The sequence below is a fragment of the Aythya ferina genome (assembly GCF_964211825.1).
Source record: "Aythya ferina genome assembly, chromosome: 19".
NCBI lineage: Eukaryota > Metazoa > Chordata > Aves > Anseriformes > Anatidae > Aythya > Aythya ferina.
The window spans coordinates 5,382,332-5,407,022 of NC_140309.1; the positions used below are offsets into that span (position 1 = coordinate 5,382,332).

General features: G+C 51.2%; 1 protein-coding gene across 5 annotated transcripts in view; it reads left to right on the forward strand.

Moving 5' to 3' along the window:
• Positions 1-24,189, forward strand: part of CAMKK1 (calcium/calmodulin dependent protein kinase kinase 1) — an 86,506-nt gene extending 62,317 nt beyond the window's left edge. For all 5 annotated transcript variants that reach the window (XM_084493546.1, XM_084493545.1, XM_084493549.1 and 2 more), the window contains 7 exons: positions 3,156-3,355; positions 4,116-4,169; positions 5,167-5,240; positions 8,568-8,655; positions 11,523-11,651; positions 12,699-12,802; positions 18,953-24,189. In XM_084493546.1, coding sequence (XP_084349672.1) covers positions 3,156-3,355; positions 4,116-4,169; positions 5,167-5,240; positions 8,568-8,655; positions 11,523-11,651; positions 12,699-12,802; positions 18,953-19,025 — 722 coding nt within the window. In that variant the 3' untranslated portion in view covers positions 19,026-24,189. The remainder of the gene's footprint in view (positions 1-3,155; positions 3,356-4,115; positions 4,170-5,166; positions 5,241-8,567; positions 8,656-11,522; positions 11,652-12,698; positions 12,803-18,952) is intronic.
• Positions 24,190-24,691: the final 502 nt, after the last annotated feature.

A 24,691-nucleotide genomic window follows, 5' to 3' on the forward strand; every position in this document is an offset into this window, starting at 1 on the left:
CGTTCTGACTGTCTGTGGCTTTCAGCTGCCCGAGGGTGGCTCAGCGAGCTGTGAGCTCCTCGCAGCATTGTCCCTCCTGTGCTGTTCCTGGCAGCCTGGAGGGCACTGTTAGTGCTTGGGTTTTATTTCTGAGGTGCGTAGCTCTCCCTCTGCAGTTCTGCAGGGATAACAGCACCGTTTCCTCTGCATGCTGGACTGGAAACATGGATCTCACCGGTTTAATAAGGACCTGCTGGCTCCTCTCACATCGTGTGGCAGCAGTGCCTGTGTCCCTGCGGGGATGTCCCACGGCGTGGCTGCTCTGCCTCCTCCCAGCCCTGCTGTAACCTGCCGAGGACTTCAAGAATTGTGCTTCCTCAGAGCAGAAAGGGGATTTTAAGTTGCCTTCCTCAGGTTAGCAGCTCCATACCAGATCATTTCCTGGCAGATGTGAGCTGATGTTGTTCACGTTAGTAGCTGTGAAGCAGCCTCATTCACTTACAGCAGCCGGTGCTCGGTGCCCAATTCCTGTCCCTCTCTCTTCACGGCTCTTCCCCTGCACAAGGCAGGCAGGCAGCAGCGAGGCTCCATGAATAGCTCAAGTTTTTCAGGCCAGCTGGCACGAGAGCTGCGTTGCTGTCACCCACACCTCACGGCAGAGCAGCGCAGGGTGCATTGGGGTGGGCCCTGCTCCTATAGGGACTGTCCCTGTCCCTAAAGCTCACGACGAGCACGTGGAGGTTCTGTCCTGAAGGCACAAATGGTCACTGCCCCTCGTGTTCGGCTGTGGTTGTAGCAGAGGCTGGGTTCCCAGCTCTTCGCTCCGCGTGCGTGTTGCTGCAGTGCCCGGACCGAGGCGGGCGCTGAACAAGCACAGAGCAGCCGGCAGGAGCCCACAGCTCCTGAGTGCATGGGGCTGCACAAAGGCAGGGAGGGCGTTTTATGAGCTAAATAGTACAGGGGGGAGGAAAACGATACAAATTTCAGCGTAGCTGCTTCCCTTGTGTGAATCCTTCCGTGTTCAGACCAGGGGTGAGCTTCTGTGGTCCGTGTGTTTTTGTGCTCTGTGTATTTGGAGGTGTTGGGAAGCTCAGCTCTGTGGTGCCAGGCGTGTTCCTCAGCAGCCTTCACCCAGACACCTGCATGAGAGGCAGCTCACCATTCCCTGAAGGGAAACGTCGCTTCTCCCCCCTCCTCGTTTTCTCCTTTTTTGCTCTCCCTCAATTACCATAAGGAAATGTCAGCCTGCCACCAGCCGTGCTGCGCAGCAGATGTCTGCTCGTAATTGCTGCTGTTACAGGGTGTTCGCTGTTTATCCTGACTGCCTAGCCAGGCTGGTACAACGCTAACTGCCTCACGGCACGAGCACGGAGCTGCTGCACATCTGGAAGAGGCTGTAGCCACCAGAGCTGTCAGCTGAGGCTCTCCAGCCAGCTTTTTTCTGCTGCGGCTCGAGCTCGGCTCTTAGGGACGGAGCGTCCCACTGAACCTGTGGGTTTGTGCTGCTGGCCCAAACATCGCCCATCCAGCCTCGGTGTGCTGCCAGGATGAGTTATGTGAAGGTGAGCCTAGGTCTCTGCCTGGCTTTGAGGCTTTTTGTCATGTGCCAGGGGTGGCACCTATCAGCAGTGCTTCAGACTCCGAAGAGGTCCCTGCAGAGGGGCTGTAAGCACCCCTCCTGCCTTCCCCTCCCCAGACGTGGCTGCTGGAAGCTGCCTTGGGATGAGCAGAGCAGCTGGGGGAGTTCATTCGTGCTCCCGAAGCACAAGCTGGGGTGCTCTGGAGGATCAGGCTGCCTTTGTGGCAGCGTGCTGGCCGGCTTTGTGAGAAGGGTTAGGCCAGCATTCCCCCCCCAAACAATTGCATGGTTCCTACAAGAAACGAAAAATGCTTACGGGCAGCTGTGAAACCACAACCAAAACTTGACAAAAGAAACATGAAAGTGGGAACTGAGGCTGGGGGACAAGGGAGGCTGCAGGGTCCTGTTCCCCTGGGAAAGGTGGTGAAGATCAGAGTATTTCTTTTCCTGTTCTGTAAAGTCTCCTGTGTTCTCTGCACTTCTGCTTTTGGGGCCGTTTCATGTTCTGAAAGAGTTTTTTGGTGTAAATTTTCTCTCCGTGTTCATGAGAAGTCAGCCACTTCCCTACAACTCCCCGCTGCATCTTCCCACCGATGGCTTTATTGCAGCTGCAATATTGCTTCCTGGATAGCTTGTAAGGAGAGGGATTATTTTATTTTTTTTTTCATTTCCAGTGTGTCTCGGCCTCCAAGCTCTTTGCAAGGGTTTATTTCATTTTGGATGTACAAGCAGTTCCGCTGGTGCCTGCAGTTGACCTCCTGGAGCTGGGACAGAGCTGGAGGCTTTGAGGCAGCCCCGCAGAGCGAGAGGCACGCGTGGGAACAGCCTGTGCTTAGCAAGGGCTCCGGGGCAGAGGTTTGGCCGTGGGTCTGGGTGAAAAGGGGCCAGAGAGCAGTAGTGGAGATTTGGGATGATGCAAAAAATAAATAATTAAGCTTATTTGCTCACCTCATTACGATATATGGCTGGGGAGAACCTGCCTTTTCTGGCGTGCTGGCACCAAGCAGCTGAGGATTGCTCCATGCTCAGAGGTGTCTTTCGACCTGGAAGCACCCCGTGATTTCTGAGTTGTCCAGCCTCGGTGCTGGCTGCCAGTTGTCACATTTTGCCTAAATATCTCCTCCGGGCCTGTTTCATTCTGCCTGTGGTTCTGTTCCTTTTGCTTAGCTTTACGGCACCGCAGCTTTGAATTAAGTGACTTGAAAATTAGCCTCTCTACCTGGAGCCCATCAGTCTTTAATACTGCAGGCTGCCTGGCCCATCATCTGGTCCAATGAAGCCACACAAATCTGCAAGGTTTGAACGATTCGCTTCTCTGCTCTGCACTGCTTGGGTTGTTTCTGGGCTCACGCGTGGGTTTTTTGTGCAATTGCTGGTGACAGCTGTATTTCTCTGAGCGTTATGCTCTGGTGAACATCCCAGCGAGGCACTAGAAAGGAATAACTCGAGCAAATGGCACCTGTGCTCCATCCTACGTGCCTACACAGCGGCACCTTTCAGGGCTGTGTGGGCCTGCACTGCTATTTGCATCCCCCTGGCAAGGTGTCCTGTGGGTGTGTTTCCTGCCGCAGCCCATTCTGCTGTCTTTTTTTTTTAGTGCACTACCAGAAGATCATTCACCGGGACATCAAGCCTTCCAACTTGCTCTTAGGAGACGACGGGCACGTCAAAATTGCAGATTTTGGAGTCAGTAACCAGTTTGAAGGGAACGACGCCCAGCTCTCCAGCACAGCAGGGACGCCAGCCTTCATGGCACCAGAGGCCATTTCAGACACTGGCAAAAGTTTCAGTGGAAAGGTAAGTCTCTACTCGCAGCCAGAGTTGCCCAGGACCCCTCAGACGCAGCACAGAGGGCAGCACCACGCCTGCACCCTTTGTGTTGTCCACCCGGGGACTGTGCTGCAGACTGGGGTTGTTATTAAGTAAATCAAAGCTCTAATTCTGTGCTCAGGTTAGACAAAACTCCCATCAGTTGTTCTGTGCAGCGGGTAGATGGACTTTGCAGGCCCTTGTTGAGACAGGAGGTGGGTTTGAGTCCAGCAGGACCCTTTCCCTCCCCAAAGAGGAAAGGCCAAAACTCCCCGTTCCTTACCAAAACAGTCAAGATTCAAAGGGGGGAGCTGGTCACCAACATCATGTCGTGGTACCCTGAAAGTGAGGAGCACCGGTGAATGCTGTGATGCAGGTGTGGGAACAGGGGCCAGTGGTTTGATGTGGGGCTTTTTTTTTTTTTTTTCTTAGAAGAAGGCTTGAGGTTCAGCTCCTCATTGAGGTTCAGCCTTGAACCATTTTATCCTGTAAGAAGGGGCTGCTAGCTGGTCACTGGCCTTGTGGTGAGGACAGTGGTGGCAGCGTGTGGCCTGGCACAGTGCCCTTCCCCCAGGACAGTTATAGCTGCCTTTAGGAGCCCAGTTTCGGAGAGACTCTGCAATAAAATTCAGCATAGTAAAAGCTAAACATGTACAAATAATCTTCTGTGAGTCAGTGGGAAAATCCAGCCCGTTCAGATCATCTCTGGGTTGCGTCTAATTTACTGCCTGCCCTTGCTCTCTTTCAGGCACTTGATGTATGGGCCATGGGGATCACCCTGTACTGCTTTGTTTACGGGAAGGTAAGCTGGCTCTCAGATGCTCTTGGCCCTGCCTGGCAGTGCCTGCCCGCCTGTCTTTTGACTCATTCCTTTCCAAATAAAGGCAAATGTTAGGAGCAAAGCCCTACTTTCTGCAAGCTCCAGTTATCCCAAATCACCCTGCCTGTGAGAAGAGGTTTCTAGCCCCCTTAACTCAGCAGTTGTTCGTGCTACAAGCCCAGAGCAGCACTGGTAGCACAAACAGCGGCTTGTGGGGGGCTGTCTGGATTGCCTGTGTTCAGAAACAAGCCAGAAAAAGTGTGGAGGGAGGCATAAATTTAATCCCAAGCCACTGCAGAGCGCTTCAGCAAAACAGATTACAGGAAGCTTTGTCTGCCAGAGCTGTGTTGGGCCAGATGGAGCCCAGTTTGGCTTCGGCAAATTGCATGTCCTGTCATGGCCTTCCCCTTGCCGGTGGTCACAAGCTCCCAATCCCACCCGCTCGCTCCCAGGACAAGCAGCAAGGCAGGTGTGTGTGGTGCCCGTATGCAGGTGTGTCGCTGAACCTCCTGTCCCAGCAAGGATCACAGCACATGGGCATAAAGCATTCAGCTCAGGGGTAAAAGTGCCTGGAGAAGGCAGCAGAGGCACAACTATCTCCATTGCTGGTGTGGTACTGCTGAACTAAGCCAGGGTGGAAAACGGTCTCTGAGCTGTGTCTGTAATGTCTTACTTGGGTCAAATCCTGAGGTGCAAACATTGTTTTTATATTCTGATATAATCTTGTGATTATATTACTTACCTATGAGCTGAGGGGGTGTCACAGTTGGGTTTTGGATCTGTTAGGTCCCTCTGCTGTTCTGCTTTTTTTTTTTTTTTTTTAAACAAACTAATTTGTGCGAGGAGAGGTTTTACTCATTTCCATCTCTGTGTGAAGTCCAGGTAGCACACACAGAGTGCACTTGTGCTGCATGAACGACAAACACTGAAGTGGTGCCAAGACCTGTGACAACAGGAAAATCTTTTGTTTGTTTTGCAGTGCCCTTTTATCGACGAATATATTCTAGGTCTTCATAACAGGATCAAGAACAAGCCCGTGGAGTTTCCAGAAGAGTAAGTAAACTTTCCTCAGGTGCTGTAAAATAAACTTCAGCCTTGCTCACTGTGCAGCACGAAAGTGGGTGACCGGTGGGTCACTGCAGAGGGGCAGACGAAGGCAGGTGAGGTTCTTTGTGTTCTCCTGGGTCCTTCACATGAGTTCTGTGCCACCACTGCTGTCAAAGCCCTACAGCATTACAGGCAGCGAGGGGAGAGTGTTTGGGGTCTTGCCAGGTGAGCCTGGCAGGAGGTGGCTACGCTTGGTGTGTGCTCAGTCCATGCCGCTGGGACACCAAACCTTCCTCTGAATGCATTGGCCGCTCCTTGGCATTTCCTCCATCGCTGGGCACTCTGATAGTGAGTAATTTGCTTCTGCTGCTCGCTATCAGATGAAGCAGCCAACGCTGGATTTCTTGTCTTCCTTCCCAAGTCAGCACAGCAGTCAGGCAAAGAACATTTGACCTTCTTCACCTAAGAGTTCATTCTAATAAAAAAACAGAGATAAAATTACTTAATTTAAAACAAGCATGAAGGAATTAAGACTAATGAAAGGCACATCTGGTATTAGAGAGGGAGGGAGGGATATTTCCAGACAGCCCCAGATAATGTGCAAATAACCACTGTTACCATAACTGTCACGTGAATGATTTGCAAGATGCTCACTGAATTTTTAGACACCTACAGTGAGGGGCTGGGCCTCTGCCTCAGCAATCCCAGGCTCCCTTCTGAGCGTGCAGAGGGAAATGGCCATGTAGGCTGTCCTATTTTAGCCATCTGCTCTGGCTGGATGACTCACAGCCCAGGTCTGTGTTAATTACCTCCGCGCTGACTGTGAGGCACAGGCACTGCGGGTAGCTCAGGGGAGCCGTCTCCACTCAGGCAGATGGGGGCACGGTGAGCAATGGGCAGTACCCCTCTGCCCCAGAGGACCTGTGGCCACTTGTATCTTGGCAAACACGAGCCCCAGTCATTGGTACGGAGCAATTCTGGCAGCCCGGTGCTGTTGGGGAGGTTTTGCAGGAAACCAGGCACTGAGGGCATGAAGGCGAGCCGTGCCGCATCACTGGGCTCCCACCCGCTGGTCTGCAGCCGGGGCTGCCCTTTGTCTTAACAGCTTTAGCACCAAAAAAAAAAAAAAGTTTGTTTCTCTGGCAGCCCTCTCTCTGCTTGCTGGGGTGCTGGCGGGGTGCCCGTCCTCAGCGTCGTGTGTTCGGGTTCGCAGCCAGCTCGCAAGCGACCGTGCCCATCTGTCTGTGCAGCAAGCTATTAACGTTTAATGGGCTAACGGGGCTGTGCTAAGAGCACTTTCTTCATTCAGACGTTTTCTCCAGCCGTGGGATTTATTTGGATTTCTCGGCGACCTGCTCTCCGTCTAAAAACAAACTCCACCCCCGTTAGGCTGCTGGGTAGCAGAGTTGCTGGGTGTTGTCGCCTGTCTGAGCCGCGTCTATTTGTTAGATAAAGGCAGCAACGCGGAGGCGCACAGGGCTGGAATGCACTGGCCTGGATCCAGCCTGACCTCCCGTGGAACCAGCACCTCGTTACGGTTGGGAATATTTTGGTTGCGATTTATTTCACCATGGCTACGAAAGCCACGTTCCTTTGTGCAGACAGCCCCTGGAAATTCATTGCCTGTTTCCTGACAACCCGCAGGGCAGAGATGAAGCTGACTGTACCCGCGTTGTCGTCCCGTCCCTTCCCTTAGAGACACAGGGATAAATATTTATTGCTCCACAGTTCTCATTCACTTCTGTCAGCCCTCGGCATGACACAGGGTGAGTGGGGTTAGCTACAGCTCTCACCGCGATGATCCTGGCACCACTAACAGCAAGCTGGAGAAGTTCCTGTCCAGGCATGTATTGAGAGAGCCAGAAGCTGTGCCTCTTTCCTGCTGGTGAGGAGCTGAAGTTCAGGGCAATGTTCTCTGCCCTCGGTGCCCGTGGGCACCCTGTGAAATGATGTATGGGGTTGGCAGCCCTCCCAGCTAGGTGCTGAGCTCTGTGGTGCCTGGCATCTTCCTGAGAGCTGTTACAGGACAAATTCTGACACATTCCAGATAACACAGGCTTTTCAAGGGAAAAATGCTGTCGGGTACAACGTGCACCCTGGCAAAACGGAGAGAAGGGAAAACAGAAGCAGGGTAAGGCAGCCCGTTACCCACCTGGAACCCACCTGGGACTCGGTGATCTTGTTCACGGGGCTTTTCCTTGTGGCATCAGTCCTCTTGCATAGAAATCAGTCTGGTAACCAACCTCGTTAGATGATGATATAATCTTAAAATACAGCCTTGCCCTGCTGTTAAGCTGTTGCTGTTCTGGCACAGGTCTGCTGCTAAGTGTTTCACAAACACCGTTGTGCTGCTGTCTCCATGCGGAGCCTCTTTGGTCCGACCTGCTACAGGCACTGCCGCCCTCCGTGGCTGCTCCTCTGTGCCTGGATCTCATCTCCAGCAGCACAATTCTTCCCATTCCCACCTAAAATGTCACTTGAGGTGCAGCCCCAAGTCTCTGGGGGCTCATGCTGCCATTCTCCTTGTCTGGGCTGTATTGTACCCACCTTCTGCTCTTTCCCCCCGAACAATCAGCGTTCCCTTGGGATCGTTTATTAAGGATCCCATAGCCCAAGTGCACATGAAGTATTCATAAATTATTGAAGAGCAGCTCTGTTTCCCTAAAATATCCCTCGTTTAGGTTTATGGTAGTTTATTCTTTCTTCTTCTCGGGGAAGGCAGGGAGGAGGTGGGCACAGCACCAGGTTCTCATCAGTGTTTTGAATCTGATGGCAGCACGGAAATGCAGCCCTGCTGGGGAATGGCATTTCGTGCTGCCAGATCCCATCTCCCTGCAAGTCATTTGTGATACAGACCTTCAGCACCTAACGCGCTCCTGTCATACGCTGGCACTTTATGTCAGCAGCACTTTGATCATACAGACCGAGTGTGTTTAAGGACATCGCCTGCATCACTAACAGCAGAAGTCAGCGAAGTCTTTGGATAAGAAAGACTGCAGGAGAACCAGCAGGGCCAAGGGCTTTAGGAGAATAGGGGTGGCTTCTGGGTTCAGGCAGTCGTCATTTAGTCTTAGAAATGGTCCTAAAAACTCAGACGCATTTCTCTCTCCTAGTCACATCTCTTCATTCCCTATTTTGATATCCCAAGGCTGAGCTATAAGGTAGGAAATACTGAGTTACAAACTGGCTGCTGCCAGTGTTCGTGGAAGCAATTTCACCAACAACCTGCACGCTTAGCTGGGCAGAAAGGTCCCATCTGACACTGAAGGGCTGTGCATACCCTGAGCGTTTAAAGTTCTCTTATAACTGTACGTTGCTGTTTTCTTTTCTCAGAGCACAGATAAGCGACGAGCTCAAGGATCTGATCCTACGCATGCTGGATAAAAATCCAGAAACGAGGATAACAGTCCCTGAAATTAAGGTAAATTGGACATCAATATTACAGCCTTTTGTTTCAGCTGATTTTTTGTTCCTTTGGCACCTCCTAATGAGCCAGGGCCACTCCTGGTGTTTGTTTTGGGAGCTCTTTCTGGCAAACTGCCTTGAAAAGGGAGCGCGCTCGTTCTGCGGCGTGTCACTGTTCTGTCACTGCTGCTTGCTTGGGGAATATTGACAAAAGCCCTCTTGTTTACTTATTTAAATTAAAATTACTCTAAAGCTGCATGATCTTCAGCAAATCCCCGGGAGAATTAGCATTGTCATGGGAACTGCGAGCGGCAGAGGCCTCGCTGTGAGCGTTAGACCAGTGCTAAGGGGCTGGCAGTGCCCTCCTGCACTGTTACTCGTGGCAGCAGCCTCAAGGCACACACACACACACACACACACATTTGTTTCCATCAGCATTACTCGGAGGAAGCTTATTAGCACAGAGGATGAATAGGCCTGGGTAGAGCACAGTGCACTGCAGGGTTTGGTTCATTCTGCCTTTGCACGTGCTTTCTGTCCTCCTGTCACCCCTCAGCGCGGCCTTGGACCTGCTCGACACCGTGAGATTTTTGCAGGAATCCTTCAGCATCCCCTGCTGGGCACACAACCCTTCTGCTCTGTCTCAGGCCAGCACCAGCACGTCTGCCTCTAAAGATGAGGGTAGGAAGGTTGAACTTTGAGCAGAAAGCTGACAGCCCTTCTCTCTGTGCCCAGGAGGCCGCAGCCAGAGCTGATGGGAAGTGCTTTGGAGCTGCATGAAGCAATTTTACTTGGCAGCCCTTGCAGGCTCTTCATGTGGAACCAAAGCCCCATAAAAACCCTCGGGGAGAAGAACGGAGCAGAGTGCTGCCTCTTATCCCAGCTGTGCAGGGAAGGCGCTTGGTGTGCTTGAGGACTTGTGTTTGATGCTGAAAGAGCACGTGTCTGTAGTGCCAGGCTGGGCTTAGGGCTCAGTGCCTCGAGCACTGCTTTTCTCATGTTCACCACCAAGGAAATCATCCCGTGAGAGGCAGTGGAAAGAGGGCAGCTGTTCTGTGCCATTCCCCCATGTAGGACGATGGCCAAGCAGTTTTGTGGCAGAGGAGGCTGTGGATTGAGGGGAGCTTTTCAGGAGAGCATGGAGAAGGTAAAAGGACTGAGGTGCTACATGAGTCCAGGTGAAAAAAAACATGTGATGTGTCCTTGGAAGGACACATCTGATTTAAAAATAATAATAATAATAAGTTTGCATAGCTGGTCAGTTTTTTGAGAGAGGAATATTTTCTGGTTCCTTCCTTGTTTACAGATCAGGCCCTCTGGGAGAGGTTGTTCCTGCAGCTTGGTGGCTCAGGCCCAGTGATGTAGCTGTGCCACCTGGCCACAAGCTGGCCACCGACCTTCAGCAGCACAGTTGCCAAACTGCTGCCATCACTGCAGGCCCTGGCTGGTGGGGTTCAACCCAGAGAGTACAGGAGAGGCTGCGTGCAGCTGCTGCCGTGCAGACAAGATGACACGCTCCCTCCATGTTCACATTCACAGACCAACCCCAAGGAGTTTCTTTGCTGTGAAGTAGCACACAGCCAAGCCACCTGGCATCAGGGCTCCAGTCTTGGCTCCACAAACAATGAGATTTTCTCAAGCAGCTGCTCCAAGCCTCCTCTTCATCTTCCTCCTCATCCCCAAGTTTCTTCCCTTCTCCTTTTCCCGTTTTCACACTCTTCTCCTCCTCCTCTCTCTCTTTCACCTTGCTTACGTGTAATAGAAAATACTCACGGGACTGCAAACATGTTGGTGTAGCTGGGCATTAGCCCCGTGTTGCTCCTCATATATAATCATTGAAAATAAACACAGCAAAAGCCAGAAGGCAATGGTAGGATTCTGTAGGGAGTTAGGCGGGGACAGATACCCTGACTGCTCTGCTGCCTGAGCTTGGAATTGCTGTTCAACATCCAAATAAATCAAGCAAATTGTTCATATGAGGAACATCGATCATACGGCTGGGCATATGGGCTTAGTGCAGAGGTTTTGCTTAAGGCTGAATGCGATGTGGTGCCTTTGAAGGGAGTTGTTAGGAGCACAATTAATGATCTTTGGAAAACACAACTTAAGCACCACAGAGAAGCTCAGTGCTGAGCCCTTGGAGAAGGTGCTGGACGCCTGCATGCAACTCACATGAAGGGCACTGGGCAGTGAGAATCCGTCCTAATTCGAGTCCTCATCTTGGAGGGAAAGCAGGTCTTTCCAGCAGCTACACTGCGGGATGTTCTCCCTGACACGCAAAATTCTGGGCCTTGGATTTGTGTAGGAGAGAGCCTGGGCCTGCCCTGCCATCGGGCAGCGCTGGGGGGGACAGGGAGGGCTGGTGGGGAACTTCCCTGCCTCCTTGGTGCGGGTGCGTTGAGGTCTAGGTGGTGGCCACGTTACTACTCGTGTAGGCAGGTGAGCACGGCAGCAGCATCCAGACCTGGGTGCTCCATTTTAGGCACTGCAATCCTTTCTTGTGTGGATGCACAAATGGTCCTGGTTACCCCAGGTAGGGAGCGCGCACAGACCTAGTTGAAATGTGTACACACAAGAGAAAAAGATGAAAAGGTTCTGGATAGCTCCCATTTTCAAAGCATTGCAGACTTGCTGCAGAGGACGCTGGCACAGTGGCACTGGAGGTGACAACGCTGTGCTTCAGGGGGTGCTGTCTGGCCAGCACCACCTTGCAGCAATTTCCAGGGGAGCTGGGATGCATCACTCTGAGTGGAAAATGGAGCGCAACCAGCAGGCAAACTGCCCCTGCCAGCAGTGCTGTGTCCTTTACCCTCTCCTTACCAACATTGTCACTCTCTGCTCCGGAGGGAAGGCTCAGAACTGTCTGTGTCCCTCCCCATGTAGGTGCATCCCTGGCTAACCAAGAGTGGGGAGGAGCCCCTGCCGCTGGAAGAAGAGCACTGTACCGTGGTGGAGGTGACGGAGGAGGAGGTGAAAAACTCAGTGAAGACCATCCCGAGTTTGCCAGCTGTGGTATGTATAAACCACAACCGCTTCCTCTGTGTAAGTCTAGAGTACGATGCCTTGCTGAAGCTCTCAGCTGGTGAAGGAGTTTTGGAGGGTACACGTGTGCTACTGGCATGAGAAAATTTGAGTTTCAACTCCCTGTGAGCTTTCTGGGTCTTGGAATACTGCAGGGGCCTGACCATGTGAGCAGTCGTGTTTTCGGCCTGCCTGTCTGCTCTCTCTAGAGCTGTAGGGTCACACACCCAACGTGTCTGGAACCAGACATCCCAGAACACCAGAGTCATCCTAGGTGTGGTTTGTTTCATTATCTAGAGGATTCAAGACAGCTCATTTGGAGCCTCCAAACACAGGCTCCAAACCTGGAGGTGACCTGGCCAGAGAAGCAGGGAGAAGACATCTACTGACAGAGTACGGAGCTGGCCCTTACCTGCCAGCCCTGGGCACCAGCCGTGGGAGCTTAAGGCTCTTCTGCCAGTTTGTGGGTAACCAGCTGGGGGTCTGGTCGGGGGAGCTGCCTGTGGTTAAGGTGCCTTTGTGGGGAAACCCGGAGTCCCTTGGGATAGGGAGAAAGGTGTTGAGCACAATGAGCACAATGAGCACCCATTTTCACAGCTCTGGTGGTGCGGCATGAAGGTAACCAGCTGGGGCAGTGAAAACCCAATGAAAACCATCCTTTCCCCCTGGCAGCAGACCCTGTGTGTTGGAACACGCGGCAGCTGGCAGGACTCACCTTGCAGTGCCACCCCAGGAGAGCTCTGGTGCTGCCTCCTTCCAGGCTTGGACCATCAGGAATGTCAGGCAGCAGCAGCAGCTGCTTTGACTCTTGCCAGCAGTGGTTTGTGTCCAGGGGTCTGAGCTCCCTGCTAAAGGGAATGATGTGGACACTCCCTGGAAGTGGCTGTTCTGTGGGTTTCTCTGGTTCGTGCCCTAGCTGTAACACTGATAAATGTCTGTTGAATTATTAAGGCAGTTGTTGTTAGACTCTTCTGAACTAATTTCAAGGGGGTGATGTCAGTCCTGCTGCTCTCACTGCTCTGTTCTTCTTCCTCAAAGATCCTAGTGAAGGCCATGCTACGAAAACGCTCCTTTGGAAATCCATTCGAGGTCCAGACCAGACGGGAGGAGAGGTCCATGTCTGCTCCAGGGAACTTGCTAATGTAAGTATATAAAGCCTTGCCTGGCTCTGCCACAAATGCAGGTTAAAGGTGCGTGGGAAGGATAAGAGAAGCCATTTAGTAATATTTTTCCATAACATTTAAGGACAAAACTTACTCCTGAATCAAATACTGAGGATAAATTCTGCTTTGAGTCCTCTACGGTTAAAATACAATGCAGTAAATCAGGCTAAAGGCCCTCTTTATAGATTCAGTTCTCTCTGTGAGATGTGTTTGGCCTAAGCGCTGTGATCAAAGATCAGTTAGAGACTGGAGAACTAAAATAAGGTTAGAGTCTAGTCTGGATATATTCTGGATAGTTTAATTCTTCTTCTTTTTATGGATAATGGAAAAGGCACCAGACGAGCAGCTTGTGTTTTATAAGCTAGAAATGAGATGATGTGGTGTGTCTGGGGCCCGAGTCTGGGTGTCTGGACTGGCAGAGACACCCTGGAGATGCATGGGCAGACAGTGGAGAACACTTTCACATTGCTTCTTTCTTTGAGGAAACATGAAGTATTTTTTTCACACAGCCGGTTACGAAATGGTGGGACACATTGCAACGGGACATTGGCTATTAATGGCTGTATTGAAATTAAAACGGGAGTAGACTGATGTCTGTTAGATTCATCAACAAGTTTTAAAGTCAATAGTCCAGAAGCTCAGGAGGGGAAGGATTTTGCTGTCTTTTACTCAGTTCTTGCTCTTTCTCCATCATATTCAGAGTTAAGATTCCAGGCCACCAGTCCAATGAGTGACAGCTGGGCCGTCAGCCTCAGCTGAGACAATTATTTTTGTGTTCTCACCCTGTAGAATCTGTAAGAATCTGTTAACTGCACTTAACAAGGCTGTGTTGTCCCACAGCAATTCTTTTCCACTCCAAATCATCCCAGCACCATGCCCAGCTCCCATGAGGATGTATTAAGTCCCTTGCTGTACCTTAGGCAATGCAGATCTATCTGAGTCTCTCTCCCTGGTGTGTAGGGATTTAAGGGCCCAGCTGTGTATTGAAGACTCCAGTAAAGGCTTTGCCCTTAGTCTCCAGGAGCAGTTAATACCAAACACCAGTTCAGTAGTTAAAGCACCACCCCATACCTTGCCTGCCGCTGTGGGGCATGTATGAAAAGCACCACATTCACAGCTCCTTTGCAAGCTTAGCACAAGGGATTTGTCCTCTCTTTATTTCCTTTGGCTCATTGCCTTCCAGTGTAGTTATCGCTAATTTGACACCAGTCCCTGGCCATATCTTCACTGTCATCCCTGGTCAGTGCATTGCATTGCTTTGAGATGAAGAAATGTTTACTAAGTTCAAAGAAAAACATGTTGTATGCCTATCCCTATCCAGGCCAGCTCTAGTTCAGAACAAGGCGGGATTTCTTCTTTTCAAACTGATGCCTGAATTGATACTTCAAGGCTGTCTGGTCTAGAAACTTGAGTCTCTTTCCAGAAGGGACTTGTTTCTTTCCACCTTCATCTGAGGTGCTTGAAAGCTGTTGGGAAAACTTAGCCCTGCCATGCTATGGCTGGTTCCTGCCTGGAGAGAGAAGGGCACTTCACCATCTGCTCTGAACAAGTTCATTTGATCAAATGTAGCTGTGAAGATTTTGGTTAGCTACATTATCAAGGTCTAATCACTTTTAAAACTCTCTTTTGACCTTCAAGACAAGCTGTATGCCTCCATTTTGTCTTTTGTATCCTTTCTGAGGATAACAGTTCAATTCCTTTCAGCTCACACAACCAGCGTCTTTCCCTGCCTGTACTCATTGTTTGGTTTCAGTCTCCTTGTGCAGGACAGTTCCAAAAGGCTTCTGAAAACCGTATCTAATTTCCCCTGTTGTGCTGCTGTGTCAAGTGCCCTTGGTTTACCAGAACACGTCAGGTTAGGCACTGGTCTACGGTCGTGCCAGGCTGGCCTCTGCCCAGCAGGATAAATGCTTAGAGCTGCTCTGAAAAAAAAATGTTTCAAACAAACAAACAAAAAAACAACTAGTGAACACTCTGAATGTTCCAGTTCTCTGCTGCGCTAACCCCTGCACCTAATTCTCAGCCTCCTGCAACCAGCACCAGTTTTTGTCAGTAACAATTGACTTGATCCTAAATTAATTCACGCACAACTGGAGCTTTGAGAGCCCATCTCCAAACCCTTCTGTTTAACCGCAAGGCCTTGGCTGGGGCTCTTCAACAAATAGTGTCGGTTATTAAATGCTACAGCAGGGATGGTTTTTTTTTAAGGAATGTGGATTATTATTTCAAACCTTGAAAAATCCTAGACTGGCTCAATCTAATTAAGGTGAATTAGATATAAATAGGTTTGTTGAACCTAGTGAAATTGATTTAAAGTGAATTGGCTCTAAATGGGAATGTTCATTGTTCGGTGATTTCTCGTGATTAGTGTTACTTCCACAGGGGCATACCGAGCTAGACGCTGAGGTCGTTCCCCATGCCATCAAGTTCTTAATTCAGAGTGGCTTGTTGTGTAGTTAAATCACCCCTACTATTCATATAAAATCTAATATCAGTGCAAATGTTACAAATAACTTATTTCAACGAGCACAGCACTGTAAGTCTGGATGGCTCTACATTTCTAGGACCAAGCAGGAGCAGATAATATTGCTGTAGCAAGTAGGATCTGCAGTTACTGCATGTCAGGCGCTGTTTCCACGCACATAGCAGGACAGGTTCTGAACCCCCTCTGGAGCCCTGCTGTTTCTGACCGGGACCCACACGTTTATCAGAAACACCGCACTCAGCTGGATGGCTGCAGCGTGCCAAAACCGTGCAGGATGCTACAGGTCTTTGCTATCCATCACTGGTGGGGAAGGTAGGGAAGGCCAAGCAGAGGGTGCAGTTTCTCCTGGTTGCTTTGATACCACCACATTTGGCATCCTGGTTTTGTTGCACCCCACCCCGAGAAGAATGGCAGCATCACAGCCATGCTGCTCTCCTGTCCACACGGAGTCCACCCAGCTGCTTTCTGAGTTCCCAGTATCTCCACCACAGGGCTTCTCCTCCCCAGCGACGCAGTCTCTAGAGAGGTGAATCAGCTCTTGTAATATTGCAGCTCCTTCCACTTACAGGTAGAAAATGACTTCTTTGTATTTCTGTGTAAGAAAAAACAAAAGTAATGAGAAAATCTCTCCAATTTCACATTCAATTTATTTAATTAGGCTGCACGTGAAATTGTCTGAGCCCCACTCACTGGCACGTCAAGTGTCTTGCATCTGTGCCCATATTGAGAATACATTTTGCAGGAAATCCTGTGACAGCTGAGTCTGCTTTCTGGTGCTTGATGCCTACTACGTGTGTTCCTTAAAATGGATCTAGCTTTTAAGAAGATAGGAAGAAAAAGGAGCCAGTTGAACTCCTCACTCTTCAGGATTCAGAGGGGAGGAAACAAACAGTAAATGCCTTGGTTGAACTTTCCTTAGTTTCTGCCTGATCTCTGCACTACCCGTGAAGCGTGTGCCAGGCTCCGTTCTTGGAAATGCTTCACGCAGAAGTTGCATGGGCAGAAGTCTCAGCAGTGAAGGAGGTCTTCCACGTTTGTCACGGCCTTTGTTTCCTTAGAGGACATCATTAAGACATCAAGGATTTGAAATAGTTTATGAATAATTACTGTCAGGAGAGGAAGCTTTTTCAGCTCTCCTCAGAGCTGGAGGACGCAGTGCTCTGCTGGGTGCTGTTCACAGCTGTGTTTAGCAGCACTGAAAAGCTAAAAGGCAGCTGCTGGAACGGCAGGCATAGAGACCAGGTAACCAGAAGGGAACTAAAAGGAAGATGCCCCCTTTCAAAAGCTCTTTTACAATATCTGCCTCTCCCCCAGGAGCACCCCTGCACACCTACCAGCTGTGTGCGTGCTGCCAGCTCTGACTTTAGGGCTGGCTGGGGCTGGGTGTCCGGGCAGCACCGGGATGGGGCAGCCACCCCCAGCCCTGCCTGGCTGCAGCATCTCCCAAAAGGCACAGGGCACATCCAGGGCACTCCCAAAAGGCACGTCCATTCATCGTGCCTTGCAGATCTGCAGAGCAGGGCCAGGTTCTGCCCAGTGTCTGTGGAAGATACCTGTCGTTTATTAATTCCCCCAGTTGCAGAATACAGAGGTATTTTTTAAGCCAGCTGTTTGGTGTCCAAAGCTGAGTTCTAGGTTTCTGTTAGTGTTCGCCGTATTTCTTCTGCCTGCTCCAGATTTCTCCTAATTGAGTCAGCGCTGGCTTCACTACGTTTTATTATGCTCATTTATTGCAACTACTACCTATCAAATTAATTGTGGTGTTTTGACAGACCCAATTCACTTTCCCGTTACGGCTGCTACTTCTGTTGATGAAGCGTGGTTGCATGGGTGATCAGGCTCTATTTAAAAGCCTGTCCTGCTTCCAGGCTTCCCCAAAAGGGTGAGAGAATTGTCACTACCTATAGGGCCTTTGTGACCACGTAGGGTAGGGACAAGAGAGGAGGGAAAAGTGGTTAAAATGTGGCTGACAGCTGAGCTGGGTCTCAGGCCTGGAATAGCTTCTCCCAAAGCAGTGCAGAGGTACCTTCATCGTGGGGGCTTTGTGCTGAGGAGGTCCTGGGGCTTGCTGACACAGAGCAGGTCAAAAATACGCTGCAGAGATCCCGCTAGGCCAGCCAGGCTTTCAGCATCAGCTTTAACAAGGAAATGGCCACAGGCTGTGTTTGAATTTGTCAGGCATCTCCACTTAAGACAGCAGCTGGTGCCCGCTGTCAGGCTCTGAAGTCCCCAGAAGGTTTCAGGTAGATAACACGTGGATTCTGTCAGAACAGTCAAACCCAACCAAAAGCCACATCAGTTTTCACTCCAAGGAGACAACTGCACCTTGTGGAAGAACTGTGCCCCGCGGTGCAGGTAGGTGTTATTGGGGTCTGACTGAGGACTGAGGCACGGGGCTTTGCTCTGGCAAAGACACCAGAAGCGTTCAGCAGTGCTGGGAGCTGGAACAGATTTGTTCCAGTGCTGCCAGTGCCCATCCTCATCTCTCCTGTGGGCTGCGAGTGAACATGACTGCTGCTCCATCCTCTGTTTCACTCCACTTCCTAGGCTCGTTAGGTGCAGAAATACAAGCTCGTTTGCCGGCTGCCATCATCTTCATGATCACTTTCTTCCTTTGTCTCATTGTTTTGCTCTCAGGGACAGATTCCTCTTAAACACATCTATATATTTGCATCCATCTTTAAGGTAATTCAGTGTTTGTGTTTCCCCTAGGTGCTGTAGAAATATGTGTCCTCCCCTCAGCCTGTGTGATTTGTGCAGTAGTGAGAGCGTTTGGCTCCATCCTTCCTTCCTGTAGGAGCAATTTTACTGCAGTAGCTGTGTGTGTGTGACACTAATGCTTATGTATACTTTTTATTATTGCCATTTCTTGTTCTTTGGTGTCTTCTCCTCCTTTTGGGAGGGAGGCGTGAGAGAAGCAGAAAACAGTTGGGTTTAAGCAGGACTGCTCAGACCCACGTACAAGGGGCAGTAACGGAAGGGTTTTGGAAAGGCTGAGGCTGAACCTTGGAGTTTGGGCTCAGGCTGAATCTGGTGGTTCAGTGGAGCTGCTCTGCAGCTTCACCCTGTGACGGCTCTGGGCTGACCAAAAGCACTCACTCTGCGTGACCAGCCACCCAGCCTCAGCCAGGGCTTCTTAGAAGATCATTTTTCAGACCAGTTACATAGACCCTTCTATTAGCAGTCCATCCAGTTAACTCTGATAAACAGCAAAGTAACCTCCAACGCGAGCTACAGCAAACCATTTAAAAACACTGCAGACGGGGCTGTTACTCGGCCTCCCGGCAGGGAAATGCTGCACACCCTGAGTCTGGGGACAGCTCTGTCCCAGGGCTGTCAGACGCTTTCGTTGGTTTCTTTCTTTTAGAAAACTGGCACAGGCCTATCCAGGGAAGTATAAAGCTCTGTCCCCAGGGCATGGAGACCAAGCAAGTGAAGTGCAAAGCCCTGTAGCGCTGCAGTGCATCAAGCTGGAGTATCGCTGAGCTGGTTGCACGGTACCAGCACACCAGGCTGGCTCATTGCTATTCCCTCCTAGTATTAATGCTGAGCCAGGTGGAAAAAACACAGCCAGCTTCATTTTTTATTTTTTTTTCCCAGTGATGCGTGCCTCTAACCTCTCTGTTTCTGTGCTGTTCATGTAGAAAACAAGGGAGCAGAGAAGGAGGCAGGGACCCGGAGCTGCCTGACGTGTGTGAAGATGAAGCGACGTCCTGAAGCCGCGTGGCGCCGCAGGCTGCTCGCTCCCGTGCTGCTGCTGTTGTGCCCATCACGGTGTTGTCTAGCACGCATCCGCCCTCATCGCCAAGTCCGGGGCCTGCAAAGCAAAAAACAAACCTGACCAACCAACCTAGCAAAGCCAACAGGAGGAAAAGAGCAGCAATAAAGAAAAGAGTGGATCCTGGGGTAGCTCAGCTGGCAGAGAGCTGGCTCGGCCTCGTGGGCAGCTGCGTTCCTCCCGCGAGGTGTCCGTGCGCTCCTCCATGTGTGCCTTGCTCTCCACTTGTGCTTCACGTGTCAGCTTTGTAGATGGGTGTCTTGACGAATGAATGTGGTTTTATTTGTAACGCAACAAACCAAACGTTGTCTCTGGGGTTGTTCGCCCTGGAGACCTTTTTCTTGCTTTTTTTGCATTCTCTATTTCAAAGATCAGGAAAAAAAAGTGACATCGATGTCAGGTCTTATATCAGAGGGCGACTGTTGTAGTTAATGCACAGGTAAAGCACTTGTGTATACCAGGACATGGTCCTGCTCCTCTTGGAGTTAGTGGCAGAATATCTGTTGACAGCAGTTGAACGAAGATGAGATCTTCCTTTTGGAGTTTGCACTGTCAATCTCTCTGCCTTTCTTTTTTTTCTTCCTTTCCTCCTTTCTTTTTTCCCTCCCTCTTCATCCCTTAACTTTTGCATGGTGTCAATCCTGACAACACTGATCGCTTCGTTCAGGGCAGCATTGTAAAGGACGAGAACTAACGTGATGCTCCCTGGAACGTGCAAGGAGCCTCTGGATGCTGCAGAGATCTGGAGCACCGGGATGTGCTTTTACACATAAAGGCTTCGTGTGCTGGGGACATCTGCTGATGAAATGGCTCTTCCCAAAGAGCCGCGAGGTCACTCCATCAGCTGCAGCCAGGCCTGTGCGTGTGCATGCACTGAATGCTGAAAAGTGGCAGGTTTGGCGTTCATGTCATTTAGGGGTGAATTCCTTTCTCACTCATCTCCTAGCTCCTTTAAAATTGCATACCTGATGCTTTTAAACTGATCTCCTGATAAACGGCCCACACTGGGAGAGCTCTCTAGGATGGAAAACGTTGGTGGAGGGTTTTTAGACGAAGGGAAGCTACAGAACACAAATGAGATCAATTCAAAACTTGGTCTTGTTTCTTAAGGCTTTAGTTTTTGATTTTATTTTAGGACTGATTGTTATGCACGTGCTGATGCTGCTGTTTTATCCATAGTTTGCTTCTAACCTTGGGATTAGAAGCTTCATCTCTACATTTTGACAACAGGTGAGAGATGGCACTCAAAGGGCAAATGCAGTCACTGCAGTGGCTGCTGACTATACAGACTGTGCATAATCAGGAATTTCACTCTTGCACTCCAAGAGCAAAAGCCAGTGACATCCATCCATCAAGAGACACGTCAATATTTTTCCTGGAGCTTTAGAGGGTCTGAACGTGCCCTGGAAAGCCAATGGGACTGAATCCTTCTTGTACTTAAAGGACACGATTAAATTTGGTTCCTGCATAATCATCTTACAGACCTTTTTTTTAGGTGAACTGTGAGGGCTTGGGACTTTTAGTTCCCTATTTTTTTGTGCCAGGGGATACGTGTACAAGGATTAGCAGTGTATAGCAGTTTTCCCATTCTGTTTGCTGTAAGTCTGTTTCCCAACATCGTTGCAGCTGAGCTTTGCTCCCAGTGCCTTCTGCTTGCCGTCCCCAGCCTGCCATCTCCCCACGCTCCCCTCGGCTCGTCCCCAGCAGCCTCGCAGTGCCAGCAGGGAGCCCAGGAGCAGTCACCAGCCTGGGCTCTGCCCCACGTCCTGCCTGTAAATATCGGCCAAGCCCCGTGGTTTGGGAAGTAGCATTGTAGGTGAGGCATTTCATCAAGGAGACCTTCAATTTTAGAATCAAGCAGCAGGATTAGATCCTGTAGGTGTTGCTGCTCTGGGGCTGGATTCATCGCATCCAGGCACTAAATGAAGCCTGGATGTGCACCTCACCTCTGCATGCTCCTACGCTCGGCATCCTCCGGGGGCTGTGGCTCTGCTCCCGCTGAGCGCCGCGCGACGTCCCCATGTATTGGAGCGCTTGAGCACGTGCTTGAGCCACGTTGGCTCCTAACGAAGATTTAAACACCTGGGGAGAGGGAAGGAAGACTGGGATGGAGCCTCGGCAGGTCTGAGAGGGCACCGGGGGCTCTGAAATGCAGGAGGGATGAGTCAGGACGGCCTGAGCTGCCTTCGTGGAGGGGACACTCTGTGCTTGCAGTGGGTGTGTGTGCACAGCAGGACCACGCTGCTTGTTTCTGCGGGCTGCAGAGAAATGGGATCTCTAACCAGGTCCCTGGGGACTGGCCCCAGAGGCAGGAGCACGGCCCCAGGAGCAAAGGGAGTTCTCAACATGAAGCTGCTGAGGTTTAAGAAATACTTCGGTGCTGCTCAAAGAGCTCCAAGGCTGCAAGTGTGGTTTTATTTGTTGTATTTTTAACAGACAGTAAGAATAATTCGGGAAGGGGGAGAGCTTTGCTGAGCCAGCTGGTTGTTGGGGTTACTCTAAAAATGCCCACGGGGTGCGGTAATGGGGTGAGGCTGCAGGAGGCTGATCTCAGCCTCGGTGAGACCAACCAAGCCATCCATTACAGTTTGGCTGTGTCCTGTTCTGGCAGTAACTAGAGCACTGCTTTAGTTTTGGAGGGTGATGGGGGAGAACGGGTGTGTTTCTGTGATTATCATTGCCCTTTTTGGTGAAAGAAATCCTTTGGGAGGTGTTCCCACAGGAAATGAAATGAATTAACCAGCTGAGCTTTTGTCAGACCCTTGCTTCTCCAGCAAATCTGCCAGCCGTGGGGGTTTTCCCTTTGTACCTGCAGAAGGCGCGTTGCAGGCGGCAGGCTGAGAGCTGCACAGGGCAGACAGGAGCAGCAGCGCCAGCAGCAAGAGAAACGCTTGGCTGTGTTCAAAGGCTTGGGTTGGCTTCTGCGAAGATATTTTCTTCGCTGAAGCTAAATTCTTGCTCATTTATATGGGTGTAGGGCGGCTGGGAGCAGCGCTGGTCCTGCTGTGAGGAGAGGAAGAGAATAAAGAGAGAATTCACTTAACACTCACATCTCTGGTAGGCTGGCCCCTAAGTTCACTCCAGGACGTTGTTCCCATTAGCTGGGTGCCCGAATATTTGAATATGGGTGTCTGAATGTTTCAATATGGGTGTCTGAATGTTTGTCTGGGTTCTCTGTGAGCAAGGGATAGGATTTGGCATGGCAGGGCTCCTGTGAGCGGTGTGAGGAGCTGCTGGAGGCACTCGCTGATGCTTTAAAAAAGCAAACAGTCCTTTTGTTCCTCTCCAAATCCAACGTTTGTGCTGTGTCCGTGAGACCCAGCTCCTGACTGCTCTGAGCAGCTGGGTTGTGCAAAGGGCTCCTCTTCCCGAGGGCACACCCAGCCCCGGGCAGCGTTGCTGGGCCCACATCGAGACACTGCGAGGGAGATTTCTCTTCTGGAGCAGTTGCACATCTTTGTGATCTCTCTTTTAAGAATCCCGTTTGAATACCTGCTGTGTGAAGGAATGCTGCAGCGTGTCTCTAACGTTTTGGGCAAGAATACGTCACTGTCAATACCACATTTGCTTGATGAGCTTCTCCGCTGTTTAACGACACACTGTGGCGGATGCACGAGCGACAACTCGCGGCACTTCGGGAGCTGCCTCAACCAGGGGATTGCAGTGACAGCCCCGAGAAAGCAGCGTGGGGAACCGTGGTGCATGTGTGCAGTCAGCCCTGCAGCAGGAGCATGGCTTGAGCCGGGGAGCAGAGAACCTGGGCTCGTAGCTAGCCCCTGGGAGGATTTTTCAAGGTGTGGGCAGGGCTCAGGGGCGCTGACTGTGGCACAGCCTGGGAAGCCCAAGGCCTGCAGCCACCTCCAGGCACGAGGGAAACAAAATCACCTGCAGCACCACGCGTGTGCTGTCTTTTTTTTTTTTTTCCAGTGCCTTGAGATACAAGAAGCAATCTGCACAGCAGCTGGGTTTTCTGGACAGCCAAGTGCCACAAACGTCTCTGCCATGTTCCCGTTGTAAGGCGGAGGGTGGGTAAGGCCAGGTGTGGCCCACGCTGGTGGCATCAGCAGTGTCCTAATCCATGTTGCAGATTAGAGACACGCTGGGGTTTGAAAGAGGAGAGCTCAGTGGGAAGCTGGCGCTGAGGAAGCGGTGCAGGGCGCTGCTGCGGGTCCAGCCGGGGATGGGACCTGCCTGGGGCATCACCGGGGGTTGTGGCACTGTCCTCCATGCAGAGAGAGGTTGGGGTTGTTTTTTTTTGGCCATGGACACCATGGCAGGTTTGTGTATCTTCTCCATGCATGTCCCTGTGGTATGTGCTGGGCAGCCTGGCTGTGCGAGTTAAATGGATTATTTATGGTGCTCAGCACCTCCGCCGGGGATTTCCAGGAGCAGAGCCCACATCTTTGCTGTTTTCACCATCATTCTGCTTGGTGTGGCTGTCCTGCTGCAATGAAAGGCTGTCCTGCTGCAGTAACTGGGGGTCCTGCTTTGGGGAGAGGCGATCTCAGCGGTGTGGGGCGGTGCTGGCAGAGGAAGGGCAGGAGCTGGGTGAACGGGAAGGCGTCTGCCGAGGAAGGAGGGCTGCAGGCAGTGGTGTGGAGCCCTGCCACGTCTAGCAGGGGGTCTGGAGGCTGGTAACGGATGATTTCCTGTGTATATTTAACCTGCTCTGGGTACCAAACTTCCCCCCCTTACCAGGGCGTGCGTGCTGTGGTGTTTGCTGAGACGCCCAGGCCCTCAGGTAGTGACCGCAGGCATTGGTAGCACGCCAAGTGTTCCAAAAACCTCTGTAAATTCAAGCAAAAAGACAAACTGGGACCTTTCAGGATGTAATTCCGATCCTCTGTGCCGTAACCTCGCTGCTGTGCACCTGGTTCATACGCCTGGTCTGTTGGTGTTTGAGTCTCTCCTTCCCCTCGCTGTTAACTCCTTGGCTCTGTCCGTGCTCCGCTCTGACTCCAGCATGAGGTACCTGCGCTCAGCACCCCGGTGGCGCGTGGCCGTCACACTGTAAATATGTACCATGAATAGAGAGGCTATTTTTTGCATGCTTTTGTACTCTAGAACCAAGAAGAAACTGACAATAAAGGCCGTAGAAAGGAGGCTCGGTGTGTGCGTGGTTCCTGAGGGGGCAGCGCGCGGGCGGCTGCTGCTCTCTGGCGTTAGAGGCCTCTCGGCAGCTGCAGGGCAGAGCTGCCCCCAGCCCTCCTCCTGCTCCTCTCCGGCCTTGTCCCCTCCCTGGATGGAGTTGTTTTGCCTCAGGTGTTCGCTTCCAGTGCCTCCTGCCACGTGCTCTGCAGGAGAGTGGGGCTCTGCTTTACTATTCTGCCTGGAGAGACCCAACGGCTAATTGTAAGCACGGTAATTTATCGGTCTGTAAATTGGCAGCACCTCATGAGCCTGAATGTAAAAGGATGCGAGTCACAAGCTGGGCGTAGTGAGCTGACCAGCACGGGTTTGATGAAGTTTTGTCCGTGCGCTGTGATGCCCTGGGCTGCGTTTGCCTTCCTGATGCCTTCACAGCCAGGTCCCAGCGAGCCGCACAGGACGAACCGTGACAGAAAATGCGTCATGCCTCACCTGCAGCAGCTCCTCGCTCGGGCTG